This window comes from Amblyomma mixtum, chromosome 1, assembly GCF_055824585.1.
Source record: "Amblyomma mixtum isolate Tamu chromosome 1, ASM5582458v1, whole genome shotgun sequence".
NCBI lineage: Eukaryota > Metazoa > Arthropoda > Arachnida > Ixodida > Ixodidae > Amblyomma > Amblyomma mixtum.
In genome coordinates this window covers 313,868,645-313,884,920 of record NC_143012.1, presented here as the reverse complement: position 1 = coordinate 313,884,920, position 16,276 = coordinate 313,868,645, and the positions used below count along the sequence as shown (strand labels likewise).

General features: G+C 46.5%; 1 protein-coding gene across 2 annotated transcripts in view; it reads left to right on the top strand.

Moving 5' to 3' along the window:
* Positions 1-16,276, top strand: part of LOC149372508 (uncharacterized) — a 94,656-nt gene continuing 78,380 nt past the window's right edge. For both annotated transcript variants that reach the window (XM_089566998.1, XM_089566997.1), the window contains exon 1: positions 1-310. In XM_089566998.1, coding sequence (XP_089423124.1) covers positions 274-310 — 37 coding nt within the window. In that variant the 5' untranslated portion in view covers positions 1-273. The remainder of the gene's footprint in view (positions 311-16,276) is intronic.

The following is a 16,276-nucleotide window of genomic DNA, read 5'->3' as shown; positions in this document are numbered from 1 at the left end:
GTGATGTCTCCTGAAGCCCTGCATTAATTGGGGCCTTGAAACTATTGTCAAGTTAGAGTCGGACCAGAATTGAAGAACCCAGCTATTACCGCGGCGCCTGACAACGTCGTGTTTGTGCCACCTGTTCGCCTGTCCATCGCTAAACACGGCGGATAACCTCTTCAATCACGAAACAACGAACTTCTGCAAAGGTGCCACTGCTGCCAGCCTGTCAACGAAGTGCGTTGTTTTCGGCGTCGCCCCTTCAAAGGGGGAACTCGGCTTGCATGGACGATGCCTTCCCAAAGCTTCATCCGCGGCAGCAAGAACGGTAAGTGCGATTACAATCGGTCCGTTCTGCTACTCGCACTGCTGGATTCGCGAGTTTTGCAATACTCGAGCTTCTGTTAGCGTAGAAAATGCGCTGAACGCACTTACGAAGATAGCGTAACAACTTTTATCCGGAGTGATTTCTGGCGCCAGTCGCAGAAGCACAGCTAGCTGTAAACAGGGATAGGCAACATGCGATCATGTGTAGCTGAGGGGTGATCGCGTGTCTGTTGTTGGTCTAGAAGTTAGGGCACAGCTGCAAGCAACGATAGGCAGCACGCAGTGATGTGTAGCTGAGAGGTGATCGCTGATCTAGAAGTCAAAGGCACGCCCTGAGACGAGCGTCTCTTCTAGAAAGCTGGGAGGGAAGTAAGCACCGAAATTGTCGCTCAGCGATTACTGCAGATTAAGGAATTAGAAGCACTGTTTTTCCCGGTACCGCAGGGATGGAACTTTCGTACCAGTGGGTTTAAGCATTCTCCTTTAGGAGAGAAAAGGAAATGTGGGGAGGTTAGCTGGAAGAGGACACCGGATCGATACCCTGAACTGGGGGAAATGAATGAGAGGATGTCAAGGTGCACGAGAAACGGTAAAGCGCTGTTCTCTAAAGAATGAAAGAGCCGTTCCACTTCGTAACACCTTAGAAGCCTTCATTTTTTAGGTGATAGAAAGGCACGAGATTGGCTAGCATCGGCCCGAATGCTCCGTCTTTTGCATCGATTGCACTGGCACGCATATATTGACGAGGGGGCCCGAAGTTTCGCCGAGACTTCAGCCCACTCAAGTTGCGCTACTATGAACTATGTCGAGGGCATTTTGTTGGCACTGTGTGGAGGGGGGTGGGCATTTTGTTGAACTGCGTGGAGGGCATTGTGCTGCCGGCTGCCTGCCTCAGCTTGATGTGCCGCTCTGCGTTCGCACAACAGAGTACGCGGCCCTGTAATTAGCCACAATGTGTACGCAGAAGCAGAAAACCTTCGCAACGTTGTCGCAAAAAAGCCCTTGGCGTGAAATTCCTAACTATTCGGCTCCGGCATACATGATCGTATCGCACAGATCTTCATTAACTCGTCGCGTTCTTTTATTTTTGATACCTTTTGATCGGCCACAACAAGAAGTAGGACCAGATTCATGCCAAGCTGTCGCAGACACGATGCGCTGCCAAGTTCCAATGCTATCGGGATTTGTTCGCCTATCTACGTAGCGGTTTGTTGCGATTATATTTACAGTCACCATTCAGGTTCATCACCGCCGACGCGCGGCCTTAGCAATCGTCTTTCGCCAGGACTCGCGTATGCGCGCCAGACGTGATTAGAAGGCTGGCGAAATATCGCAGTTTTGAAGCGAAAAGCTTCACTACCCGCACTACAGCCGCGCTTAGCGTGAGCCGTCGGAGCCAAGATTTGCCGCAGCTGCGCATGCGCGAAACCGAGCGACGTCACGCGCGGCGCAGGTGGCCGCAGCCGCGCCGACTCCGCCGCCTGACCGTTCGGCGCAGCCGCGCGCTACTGCGCATGTGCGCCGCCTCCTCACCGCCGCTACTACTGCGCGCTCGCCTCCTCGACACCGTTTGACCTTTCGCTGCAGCCGCGTGTTTACCACAGTTACTACGTATGCGCAAGGAGGGCTATATAACGCGCTTGCCTACACCGTTATCGTGGTGCTCCCAGTGCATTGTGCGCGAACTGCGACAGCCATGACGTCAAGCAAAGCATAACTGCAGCTTTTCGCTTGTATATCCAGGCTTAACCAGAGCTAAGCCACTGCCATTTTTTTTTCACTTATGATTTCGCAATGTTAGAAACTGTTCGCAGAGAAGTATGTATACGGGCTTTGCCAAAAACACCATATATGTTTCACCTAAGATGTTCAGCAATTTTTTAATATGGGCTTTTTCAGTTAGAAGAGTGCTTTTTATCTGCATAGCATTGTCAGCGGTATAGCTCATCAGAGTACTGCTAAAACATGCTAACTTGTAGGCTGGTTAACTAAACTTTGCAGTTGTTGCTCAGTTTTATTTAGTGAGATGCGTGAAATCCTTCGTGAGTAATATCGATGCCAGTTTTTAGAATTTCGAAAACGCATTTACTTTCGCCCCGCCACGGTGGCTCAGTGGTTACGGCGCTCGGCTGCTGACCCGAAAGACGCGGGTTCGATCCCGGCCGCGGAGGCCGAATTTCGATGAAGGCGAAATTCTAGAGGTCCGTGTGCTGTGCGATGTCAGTGCACGTTAAAGAACCCCAGGTGGTCGAAATTTCCGGAGCCCTTCACTAAGGCGTCCCTCATAGCCTAAGTTTCTTCGGGACGTTAAACCCCAATAAACCAATAAACCAAACCAAAAGCATTTACTTTCGGTGCTGTGAGCCAACAATTTTGCCTACGTCGCGTCAAAATACACGCGCTCTCGAAAAGCTTGCAGGCGAAGCAACCCCTGCAGTGCTCGTAACTCGTCCAAATAGCCAAAATATGTTGGGCCATAGCGCGGAGAGCAGCTGCGTTTCAATTCTAAAAACTGATATTCATATTATTTGCGCTGGGCCACATGCCTATCAGTAAATAAGGAGACTAACAGTAATAATTAAAAGTTCACTATTTTATATCAGTTACCATCCTACTAGTTAGTAGTTCTTAACTGTATTCTGATGCGCTACACTGCGGACAATGCTGTGCTGAAAAAGCGCTCGTGTAGCTCAAAAAGCCCATTTTCAAAACTCGCAGGTCTTCTTAAGTGAAAAACTCGGTATGTAGTACAGCCTGCCTAGTTCGAATCCGGGCCATGCACCGTGGCTCGCTTTGGCGGTCCAAATCTGTCGGCTGTGAGGCGAACTGTTGCTCACCTGTCCGGGACTTCCCAGAGTGCTATAGACAGCCCCAGTACATGACATATAAACAAACTTTTTTTGGCTGTTTTCCTACAGCGGTTGCATAGTCCAGCGCAACATGAAGGTTCACTGTCGCTTAGGCCGAAAGGCACCAACAACTTTTTACCGGTGTAAGGTTCGTTTACTCGCCAGCCAATAATAAAAATGGCGGTACAGTGTTGAGAAACCTAATGACTAGCTGTGCTGATGTGTGCTGTACTCAGCCTTCTTGAGGCATTGCACAGCGTTAGAGTACTTTATTTTAGGTGAATTAGGCCCGAAGTGATCGCCTGCAAATCGCCAGACTACGTATTATCGTGCTCAGCATGCAGTTCAGCGCCTGCATTCGACGTCGACCATGTAGCGGTATGCGCTACGCGGTCGCAAGGTTAGTTGGTGGAGCGTTGTCTAGGAAAAAGTAAATATAGCTGTAATTTAAACGTACACTGAATAGTAATCTGAACTCGTCTTTTTACCGCGGGAACTCGATCTACACGTTCTAGGAATTCTTAGAAATTTCGAATTATAGTCCTGTGCGACCGATTTCCTCAATTTAAATCGAATTAAACTTCCGTCTCCCGCCTTTTTTTGAACTCGCCGCAGACGGTAGGAGGAGTCAACCGATATTTCAACCAGTTCCGTGGCGGCTTGCCGCTCTGCCATCGGCGGAATGATACGTACCGGTCGGCGAAAGCAAAGAGTCCGCGCGTATTTTTATTTCTGTGGGCCTAATTTGCGGCTATGTAGCCTCTGGCTGGAGTAATTTATTCACGGCAACCTAAAAAACAAAATACAAGCGAAAGCGAAGCCGCCACACGACCGCCTGAAAGGCACTTCACGCGTTAGTTGACTCCTCCTACCGTCTGCGGCGAGTTAAAAAAAAAATGGGAGCCGGGACGTTTAATCCGATTTAAATTACGGAAATCGGTCGCACAGGACAATAATTCGAAGTTTCCATGAATGCTCGGAACGTGTAGATCGAGTTCCCGCGCTAAAAAGACTAGCTTCGATTACTCTTCGGTGCACCTTTAACACACACCACACAGAAAGACTGACGGGACGGGACGGGCTCCGAACGACAGCGCCCGTCCTGTCCGCCTTTCTGTGTGCTGTGTGTTAAATTAGCCCTGTTTTTACCTTTTGTTAGATAGACACCGCTTGAATGTGTCGTGATGGACACTGCAGAAGACCATGCACTTTCTAGTACCAGCTGCGTGTATAACTTTCCGACACCGCCGGGCGACCGCTGCTTTGTGATTGGAGCTCCGCCTATAACTTGAGTATTTCAAGACATAGTGAGCGCCATGGTGTCCGTTCATGGCGTCTGTGGCAACAGTGTACAGAGTTTCGCTTGAACAGCGTGGGATCCCCACGACTGTATGGTACACGAGTCACTGTCGCTGCTATGTCGACTTTCTTTCGATGATCCCAGGCAAAAGTTAATTCACCCAAGAAATGGTTTGCTTTGGAAGTCACATTTACAGACCTGCCTGCATTTTGTAACCGTTACGTAACTCTATGCCGAGCCACGTTGCAAACTTTACTACGTTTTCTGGCGTGCAGGGGCTTGTCAGTTCTGGTGAATGACCGTGACGTTTTCTCTTTACCGCAAAGAGTTTTTTTTAGTGCTTCGGCAGTAGACGGATCAGTACCGAGGCACTTGATCGTCATTACCTATGGCGTCCTAAAAATCACCCTCAGTTCCCTCTGCCTGCCAGGTAGCACCGAAGCATTAGACCAATGTGACATTTTTCTTTTGGTCAAACGTTAATTAAGTTTTCTTAATGACCTTTTTTAATAATTTCTTTACGTTACAGATGAACATCCTAGTAAACTTTTTCTAACATTAATTAAACATTATAACAACGTAAATGTAATATTGTCGAAAATAATGAAGCAACCCTGCACTAGTATGCAGGCCCACCATTGTGACAATTTAATCAACGCTTTGCAAGGACCAGCAACGAAGGCGACACTTCGTCTCCACAGTAGAGCACAACATGCGACTAGAATGTACTTACCTCCGAAAGCATGCAGTGGAGTCAAGCTTACACGCCCATTACTGAGAGGTGTCCCATGAGTGGTAGTAGCGAAAGGATAATAAGCAGTTTAACAAAATAATCTGCTTGAGCATGTTACCTATGGCGGGCACAATCTAAGAGATTTAGTTGCGCGAAGCACTGCTAGTTGAAAAACATGTTTACTGTAAAATTAGTGGAGAGTGTTCTGGGACTCGGTGCTAGAAATATATCTGCAGTGTTTTATAGTTATGATTCAAATATAATAATGTTTAATAAACAATAAGGAGACATTGCTGACTTGGAACGTTAAATATATGTTTTATGCTGCAGCGTTTACCATCATTTGTTCATTTTTAACATTATAACAAGAATTGAAAGCCAGGATTGGAATAATATTTATGTTCAGTGTTAAACTAATTTTTATGTGTAACATATAAACTTCAATATTAATTTCTAACAGTTAATGCAACGTTTCACTGTAACAATGTTACTGAACTTGCATAAATTTTTCATAAGATTGTTCTAATTTTCCGTGCTACCTGGGCGTGGCCAGCATATCGCCTTCGACACGTGTGGGGATGTGGGAGGGACAGCTTTATTTTAACAAAAAGGATCCTTTGTTCTTGACCAAGAGTCCAGGCGTCTGTGCTTCACTGAGAACTCTGTACACTTGCCATGATTGGCTAGCTGGTTGAGCAACTAGCAGAATGTCATTCCATGAGGAGGCGGACCGGTTGGGTACGGGGGACCTGCCATCGGTTGGGGGCATTCCCACACCGTGTGCTGTGCGATGTGAGTGCACGTTAAAGAACCCCAGGTGGTCGAAATTTCCGGAGCCCTCCACTACGGCGTCCCTCATAGCCTGAGGCGCTTTGGGACGTTAAACCCCCATAAAACGTCCCACAGGTTGTGTATGAGGGTGCCTTGGCCGCCCCACATGTTGAGCAGAGTAGGGAGGTCAAGGTGGGGTGGTGGCGATGAAGGAGGTGCGATGAATGTCTGCAGTTGCCGCCAGACTGCACTGTATTTTGAATTTCGTGTACGGTGAGGTGGTGGGAGGGTAAGCGCCTGTTTTTGTAATAAGTGGTTTTTTTATGTGAGAAGAGCCCGAGAGGATTCCTGCGTGGCTTTGGGTGTCCCATCTTCTTGGGGCCTGAAGGATAGTTCTCGAGTCAGCGTATGAACACGCTGGTTACCGGGGATCGATACTTACCCAGGAACCCACGTGAGGGTTATCTCTTGGGTAAGCGTATGTCCTGATGCTAGAATGCGTCGGGCGATTGACGTGATAACGCTTTGCTGAGTGACGGTACACAGCTTTGGAGACGGTGGAGATATCCGTGATGTTGGGATCTTGTGCATAGTGTATAAGCACCAAGCCCATGGCCGCGCCTTCAGCCTCCGTGGGGAAGGTGGCTGCGGCCCCGATGGTGCCATCCTCGATAGTAGGCGGGGACAGCGGCATAATAGCCCGGTAGGGTGCGTTGTGCCGCGTTTACATACATGTCGGGTCTGCCTCTGTAGTGCTTGTTGTAATACTAGGCTCGTGCCTGGCGTCTGGCCCCGTGTAGCTCGGGGCTCATATTTCTGGGTAGAGGTTTGATGCGCATTGGACCCTGGATGTCAGGTGCAATGATTTGATAGTTGGGGGCAGGTGAGCAGGTAGATTGGAGCCTGGCGAAGATGCCGTAAGAGATGTTGGCCGGTTTCTGTGCGGGTTAGTTGAAGTATCTGGTTGTCTCGTTTGGCTTCGTGGAGTTCCGAGATAGTTTTGTAGGTGCCCGTTGAGAGTAGTGATTTGTGCTAAGCGACTGTGGTAGGCGGAGCGTTGAGATTATTGCCTTTCTAATAAAAGCATCAGCTTTGTCTTGTGAGAAAGCGGTAAGGAACGTGAAAAGTCGTGTCTGGTGATGAGGGCGTCTGTCATATTAAAGGTTTCCCTCTCCGACAGTCCATGGTTGCATGTGGCTACACTGTGGACAAGATCCTCGATTTGTTTGGTTCGCTTCTCTAGGAGTTGTACAGGGAAGGTTGCATCCAAAGCGTCCTGTATGTGCAGTCCAAGGACCTATGGAGTCAAGGACGTTGGAGTCCAAGGAGTCTATTGACCAACTCCAGGGGACCAGCGGTATGTGGTCGTCGTACATTCGGAGGTGCATGCGTGGATCCCGGGGAAGTGGTCTGATCATCAGCAGTTCCGATTTGAGCGGGGAGCACATAAGGCCCATATTAGTCAGGTTCGAGGTGATGATATCAACTGCCAATTGTAAGGTGTCTTGCGCCTCTCCTGTGGAGCCTTCAGTCGTTGATGTCGGCGTATATTGCCGAGTGGAGGTCAGGTATGTTGGTCAGTTGTTTGGCCAGCGGGGCTAGAGTTACATTAAATAAGAGGGGGGAGAGAAGAGCTCCTTGTGGAGTGCCCCGGTTGGGGAGGGAGAACGGAGGTGACGGTATAGTGCCGAGTTGGATCTGGGCCGTTGATTGTGTCTTATTAAGAAGGCTTGGATGTAGCGCCACATTTGCGAAGGTTATGTTCGTGGCTAGTATTGTTTCTGGCTACTTTAACTATCTTATCCATATTTTTATTTATTTTATTTACATGATACTGGAGACCTTTTTGGTCCAAGCAGGGAGGCAAAAGCAAATTGTACAAGAAATTGTTACAGAGCATTGAACAAATGCAGCTTACGTACATTCATATGTTTAAAATTCATGCATGCAGCTATAAAAGCACTCCGAGATACATCTTCGTCAGATCTAAAATAGTCACAAATGCAAGTTTCAGAAGGGCATCTTGAGTGGTTAAAAGATATATATTGCTAATGACATTTCCCTCTTTGTCTCTTAGCGCATACATCTAGTATCTACCTATGAGTAGTTTTTTCTTCACTGCTTTTAGGCTACCTCCGTTCCACTCCTACCTTTATTCCTTCCTTTGCGGCGCTTTTCGGGTTGTCCACCGAGATGTGTGATGCAGTTACTGCATCATTTCCTTTCCTTAGAACCAATTCTCAAACTAATTTTGTTTTCTTCAGGGCTCGGCTTAAAACCTCGAAGTCCGTCTCAAATACAGGAAGCATCCAGTAGCAGCCGGCCTCAACACGATTGATTCCTTGTTGCGTGCTGCCCCTTTCCATGTTGATCGTATTATTAACTCTTCCTCAAAACACATTAAAAAAAGTAATCAAATCAGTTCCAAAATACGATGCACAGAGCGATCTCCACAAAAGCGATTGGCTCTCCGAAGCGCGCGTCCCGCCCTACAACTTTGATAGGGCACACTACACTCTCTCTTAAAATTAAAAAGAAAACAAACTAAACTGACCCCGGAGTTGAGTTCTACACGGGTCTATCCGGCGCCTTCCTAGAACACATTCAATTATGACCTCCCGAGCGTTTCCCACGCTTAAGACGTTGCCGTAAACCGGAAGGGTCACTGTCGTGCGATCTCCCCTTCGGAGTGTGTGTGTGTGGGGGGGGGATTTGTAGTTGGCCGTTTGCGATCTGCTGTCGCTTGCCGTTCTGATCTTCTTTCTTAGAACTGTCCTATCTCCTACTCTCTTCTTGGTTTTTCCTTTTTTCCTGGCGGCGAGGGCTAACATTGTGTGGCTGACGACCCTGTTTCGCGCCATATTAGGTTACAGTGGTGGTGCGCAGTTGGCGTGCGTAGGGCTTTTTAAGGGCTCCTGTCCAGTCCCCATGTTGGGCTCCGCGGTGGGCGGCTGGCGCCTTTGTTGAACACCAAAACTTTTTTATGGCTTCTCATTTTTTAACGCCGATCTCCGCTGCAAAAGAGGGCGCACCGAGACAGCAAAATTCTTCCCAAATAACCAAAACAGCTTAGAACGGTTCCACGAAGTGCACTCTGAACACGCAGAGAAGAACGGCTAGATGCATTACACCATTTCTTGTCACCAGAACTTTCACAGATAGCATAGGCCAGGGCTATAAGATAAAAAAAACCAGCAAACGGTGACCTCCTACTAGTAATCCTGTACAACCACCAGCACGAAAAGTAAGCAGAAGTCACCTCTTTTGGAGACACACCTGTGACACTCAACCCACCCCGATCCTTGAACACAGTGCGAGGAGTTAACGCAGACGACGGCCTTAGGCATGTAACAGAAGTACTTCTTGAAGGACTAGAGGAACAAAACGTGACTAACGTGTAGAGAATAAAAATGAGGAGAGGCGACCAAGAAATAGCCACGAAACACATCATCCTGACTTTCGCATCAAGCATATACTCCCAGAATCCGTAGAAATCGGCTGTATGAAACTTCACTTCGGGCAGTACATACCAAACCCACGACGTTGCTTTCAGTGCCAACGGTATGGCGACAGCTCTCAGAGCTGCCGAAGCCAACTGACTTGCGCGAAGCATGCTTCACACGAACATGATTCTGATAACTGTACACTTGAACCACATCTGTGCGTAAATCGTGAGGGCAGCCATCCGACGTACTCATGTGCATGCCTAATAGCGATATGCGAAATACGCAGCGCCAACTCTCGCCGCTCCGAGACCCAAGTCCTCCGTGTTGGTTCCGTACAGAAAACGAAACCGCGGCCCAGCGTTTCGTTAAAACGGCTGCGCTTCGTTTGAAAAGTGAAATGCCGATGGGCTTTTACGCTACGGTGTCCACTATACAAAGAAACTACGATGCGTGCCAGAACCTGGTGTGTTCTAGCTTGTCGCTTTTCTATTTCTTTTACTCTGTCCCAACGTTCCCCAAATGCCATGCGATCGAGGTACAAACTTAGGCTCTAAGCACGAAAACATTCTAAAAAAAAACTATAATATCTTCCGCCGCAACCGAGAGCAGGTTAGCAGACGTTCGGATGGCGTTCCCATCATCGTTAAAAATGGAGTTGCATTTCGCGAACACAAGCTTAAAACTAGATTAGAAACTGTGGCAGCCATCCTACAAACATTTAAAACATTTACGGTATGCTGCGTGTACCTGGAGCGACATGTTAATCTAAGCAATCATGAATTCAAAGACCTTTTGGAGCAGCACCCAGAGCCATATCTAATATCTGGAGATTTTAACGCGCACTCCAGCTTTCAGGGTACTGACAAAACTGACACTAGAGGACAATTCATTGAGGATGTTATACTGTGTAATGACCTCTATTTATTAAACACTGGAAAACCAACCTGTTGTTCTCCTAGCTCAGGACAAATGAGCTGTATAGATTTATCTTTTAGTTCGCCATCTATTTTTAGATACAAAATTTGATGACCTAGATAACCCACATGGAAGTGATCATCTGCCTATACTAATCAACATCTTCACTAGAAGTCACTCCATCAAAATCATGACGTTGGAAGCTGCATCTCGTCTACAGGGCACTGTTCCGAGAAAAGGCCAGCCTAGAAAAAAATAGTTACCGACAACCTCAGTTTTAGACAACCTTAACGAACTTTTCACGACGTGTACTATTACCGCTGCGCGCCTAGTCATCCCTCAGTCCTCTGGAGTAGTAAAACAGAGTAAAAAAGTATTGCATACAAAAACGTAGGGAAGCTAAAAAGATAGAAAAGAATGCTTGGGGATTTTCCCGTAGGTATGCAACGCAGGATAATTGAACAAACTTTGGTTTGGTTTTTTTATGGGGTTTAACGTCCCAAAGCGACTGAGGCTATGAGAGACGCCGTAGTGGAGGGCTCCGGAAATTGGGACCACCTGGGGTTCTTTAACGTGCACTGACATCGCACAGTACACGGGTCTGTTAAGAAGGCGAGAGCGAAAGACCGATGTATCCGTCACAGTGCCGCAAAAACTTCTCGGCAAAATTATGTGTCGTCATAAACAGCTCAACAACATTAAAACACATATGGGAGAAAGCTCTAAAGATAAATGGCAGCTATTCCCCATTCACAGTTCGCCTTCTGACAGCCCCTGCTGTACAGACAGATATAGAACAGGAAAGCATTTCGGGTGAATACTTTTCTGCAGTTTCCAGTTCGTCACAGTACACAGAAACAGTCCTAAAATACAAAAACACAGCTGAAAAACACACTGACAACAATTGGCAGCACAAATGAACCTTGCAATAGTTCAATCACGCTTCAAGAAATCCATGAACTAATTTCCACTGATAAAAAGGCTGCACCCGACCCATATGAAGTACCGTCTTTGTCAAAAGTAACCAGGCTGGATGGTTTGCTTCTAGCTCGTGCAGTGGAGCCCTTACGGCTTCCCTGAAGCTGTAATGGTCGTTAAAGGTAAGGACTGGGTGTCTTCTTACCTTCCAACCTCTTTTGATCTTTAGGAAAGCCCCATGGGCTCCACTATACAAGCTAGAAGCAAACCATGCAGCCTGGTTACTTTTGACAAAGACGGTACATTATCAAATGCTAGCCTATCTCTCCAGATATGTCGTAGATACACTTTGAAGACTTTTTTGTAACAAATTTTGGGCATTGGGGAAAGTACCCGAAGCCTGGAGAAAAACTATTATTGTGCAGTTTCTTAAACCAGGAAAGCCACCAACCTCTCCTAACAATTATAGACCCATAGCCCTTACCGGTTGCCTCTCAAAATACTTTGAAAGTGTCCTGAATATGAGATAAACTTTTGTCCTTCTATCCTCCGAACTTCTTGACATCCGTCAGTGTGGTTTTAAAAAGGGATGCTCCACTCCAGATCACCTAGTTCGTCTTGAAATGCTGTCCGGGAAGCTCTTGTACACAAACAACACTGCAGTCTCTTTTGATTTAGAGAAGGCATACGACACAACCTAGAGGTTCGGAATTATTCAAGACCTTGCCGAGCTTGGCATCCGAGGCAGAATGTTGACCTGCCTAAAAGACTTCTTATCTAACCGTTCATTCCATGTACGCCTAGGCTCAACCCTTTCGAGGAATTTCATTAAGTAAAATGGATTACCACAGGGGCGTATTTTAAGCGTAACACTTTTTGTTGTAAAGGAGAACTCTGTTATTAAAATAATTGCAAGGTGCATTATGTATTCACTCTATGTAGACGTTCTTCAGATGGGCTGCACATCGTCCAATGTGCCAACACGTGAAATAAACTGACAACATGGACAGACAGAAATGGTTTCCGCTTTTCTTTAGAGAAAACAGTGCCCATTTTTTTTCTCTCTGAAACGAGGCTTAAAGGCAGATTCCACCCTACACCTGAACGAAACTGAGCTACCCGTAAAAGATCAACATAAATTTCTAGGCATAACGTATGACATAAAGCTCCCTTGCCAGCCTCTCATAAACGCGCTGAATAAGAAAGCCTTCCGATCCTTGAGCATACACAAAGTACCTTCACGAAAACACTGGGGGGCAGATAGGACATGTCTTTTAGCAATATACCACTCTGTGGAACGCTCTGTCCTGGTTTATGGATGTATATTGCATGGTCAGCGAGACCATCGTATCATAAACGAGTGGATCCATTACATAACTTTCCACTGGCGCCTACAGGTAGTTGCCCATAAATAGTCTTGATGTAGGAACTAACCAACCATAATTTACAGACAGAAGAACCATGCTTACGTGTTCATATATTCTAGAAATGCGTTCACAACCTAAACACGTCTGTCATCAAATAGTTACAATGTGCCCTTCTAGAATACTTTTTAACAATAAACCGCAAACTACCAGGCCACATGCTTTTGCGTTTTGAAGAGATGTGCCAAAACATCTTCGTAGAAGACACATTACCTGGCATTGATCGAAGACGAGATCCACTGCGGCCCTTGGTACAATTTTCGTGCAATCTGTGATTTCACTCTTGCAGAGTTCCGTAAAAAAAACAAACCACAAAGCAACATGTAATAGAAGAACTTCTTGCGCTCGGGGAAAAGTACAGTACTTTCAGAGCTTTTTGTACAGATGGTTCAGAAACAGATGTTTACGTTGGAAGCACAGTGGCACAAGGGAATTTGAATGAAACAGTAAGGCTTCCGCAATGTGCTTCCATCTTCACTGCCGAATGTTACGCCATCTGTGCAGCCACTGAAAGAATACTAAACAAGAACCTCACAAATAGCATTATTTACACAGACTACATTAGCAGGGGGACGTAATTACGGCAGCTTTTAACGCATACAGCCGTTCATTTAACAAAAAAAAAGAACGAAAAAGCAAGAGAATCGCAGGTTTTCAGGTATAATCGGAGTGCTTCCCTTCGAGTCGTGAACAATATTTCCGTGTATTCTCGTTCCATACATATAAATAGTAAATATAAATATAATGAACTCTTATCTCCACCCGCATAACCTAGTAGTAGTAGTAGTTGTACAAGACCTTTATTCGGCCAAAATTTACAGGCCGAGCATGTCGACCGCCTGGGCGACCAGGAGTCGCTGTTCTGCCTCCCCTTCAGCGCCAAGCCAGTCGAGCCAGGTGGTGATGGATAAAGAAGGTGGGGGGTAGGAACCCGACTGCTGAGCAGCCGGGCAATAGAAGGGCAATGAGCCAGGTCCACATAGATACAGGGGCAGTTGGGACAGGAAGGGTCTGATCGATAGCGATAGAGAAAGAGGCGAGACGGGGTGATAGCTGCATTCATTTGGATGTGCCGAAGAAGGCCAGCCTCCGGCACCGTGAGCGATGGATGAGGGGCCTCTCCCTTGTTCTGGCTCGTAATTCCGGGAAGCTATCTCATGAGACTAAAGATCTGATTAAGAAATGGCAAAGCATGAGGACGTCTAACTCCATAGATAGAATAGAACTAATAGAGCTGTCGAAGTTAATAAATAAGCGCAAGGTAGCCGACATCAGGAAGTTTAACATGGAGAAAATCGAGCATGCTCTGAAGAGCAGAGGTAGCCTAAAAGCAGTGAAGAGAAATTCTAGGCATAGGTAAAAACCAGATTTATGCGATAAGAGACAAAGAGGGCAATGTCATTAGCAATATGGATAAGATAGTTAAAGTAGCCAAACAGTTCTTCACAAATCTATACAGTAGCGATTGCAATCAGAATGTTACTGAGAGAGGCAGTAGAGCACACCAATGGGACATCCCATCGGTAACAAAGGAGGAAGTAGAAAGCCTTAGGAGCAATGCCAAGAGGAAAAGCAGCTGGTGAGGATTAGATAACAGCAGATTTGTTGAAGGATGGAGGAGAGATTGTGCTCGAAAAACTAGCCACCCAGTATACGCAATGCCTTGTGACTTCGAGCGTACCTAGAGCTTGGAAAAACGCTAACATTATCTTAATTAATAAGAAAGGAGACGTCAGGGACTTAAAGAATTACAGACCGATCTGCTTATTGTCGGTTGCCTGCAAGGTATTTACTAAGGTAATCGCTAATAGGGTCAGGACAACCTTAGTCTTCAATCAACCAAATGATCAGGCAGGCTTTCGTAAAGGATACTCGACAATACACCATATTCACGCAATCAGTCAGGTGATAGATAAATGCGCAGAATATAATCAACCCTATATATAGCCTTCATTGATTAGGAGAAAGTATTCGACTCAGTAGAAACCTCAGTAATCATGCAGGCATTGCAGAATCAGGGTGTAGAAAAGTGTTGTGTGAAAATATTGGAAGATATTTATAACGATTGCACACCTACCATAGTTCTCCATAAGGTCAGCAATGAAATTCTAATAAGGAAAGGTGTCAGGCAGGGAGATACGATCTCGCCAATGCTCTTCACTGCCTGCTTACAGGAGGTATTCCGGGGATTGTAATGAGAACAGTTGGGGAGAAGAGTTAATGGAGAATACCTGAGTAATCTGCGATTCACTGATGACATTGCCTTGCTCAGTCTCTCAAGAGATGAGCTGCAAAGCAGAACGGTAGGTCTTAAAATTAACATGCAGAAAACCAAAGTAATGTTCAACAGTCTGGCAAGGGAACAGCAGTTCGCAATTGGTAGCGAGGTGCTGGAAGTGGTAAGAGAATGGCTCTAGTTAGGGCAGGTAGTGGCCGCTGATCCAGATCATGAGAGGGAAATAACTAGAAGAATAAGAATGGGGTGGAGCGCATATGGCACGTTCTCTCAGATCATGAATGGCAGTTTGCCGTTATCCCTCAAGAGAAATGTATATAACAGGTGTATCTTACCGGTACTCACCTATGGGGCAGAAACGTGGAGGCTAACAAAGAGAGTTCAGCTTAAGTTAAGGACAACGCAGCGAGCTAGGGAAAGAGAAATGATAGGTGTGACGTTAAGAGATTGGAAGCGGGCGGAGTGGGTGAGAGAAAAAACGGACGTTAATGATATCCTAGTTGCAATGGAGAGGAAGAAGTGGGCTTGGGAGGGCATGTAATGCGAAGGCAAGATAACCGCTGGTCCTTAAGGGTAACGGAGTGTATTCCAGGAGAAGACAAACGTAGCAGGGGGCGGCATAAAGTTAGGTGGGCGGGCATACGATGGCTGCAGCGGGCAAAGTACAGGGTTAATTGGAGAGACATGGGAGAGGCCTTTTCCCTGCAGTGGGCGCAGTCAGGCTGATGCTGATAGTGATGATAATGTACATCCCCGTGAATGTGTCCATAAAGTTGATTATTCATAGAAACGAATATCCGGGAAAAACAAGCCAATTTATTACGAAAAGAAGTTGGTGACGAGAGTTTGCCTCTGTGCATACCGAGGAGAGCATTATTATTCAATGCAGACAAAGCTGAGCTACGTGAAGGGCGTTCTCTCGGTCACCATTGTCCCAAAGATACTGAAGCGTTTTCTGTGGAGACCCAAGCCATGGCAGCACTCTTCGATGGCTAGATTTAATCCAAGTGTTTTTTGTTTTCTTCATAAGCGCACTAAATTCGCATGTGTACTCGCCACTCTTGCTCTTCATAGAAGCATTCAGTTCCATTCTTGATGATGACGATGAATTCTTATGGCGCAAGGCCATAAGAGGTCAAAGAGCGACACGGCACAAGGTTTTTTCGTTGCACAAGGTGGGGTCAAAGACCCATTTCCCAAGTATTTCACCCTAAAGAAGCCGAGCACCTGGCCAGGGGAATCTTGTGCCCATTGTATCGCCGGTGGGCATCCGGCGGCACTGGGGACATTCAGTTCCATTCTTCCGAACTTCATGCTGGCCATTGTAAGGCTTTCGACTGGCTTCGCATCGCCTTCACTAGACAGCTTCCAAAGA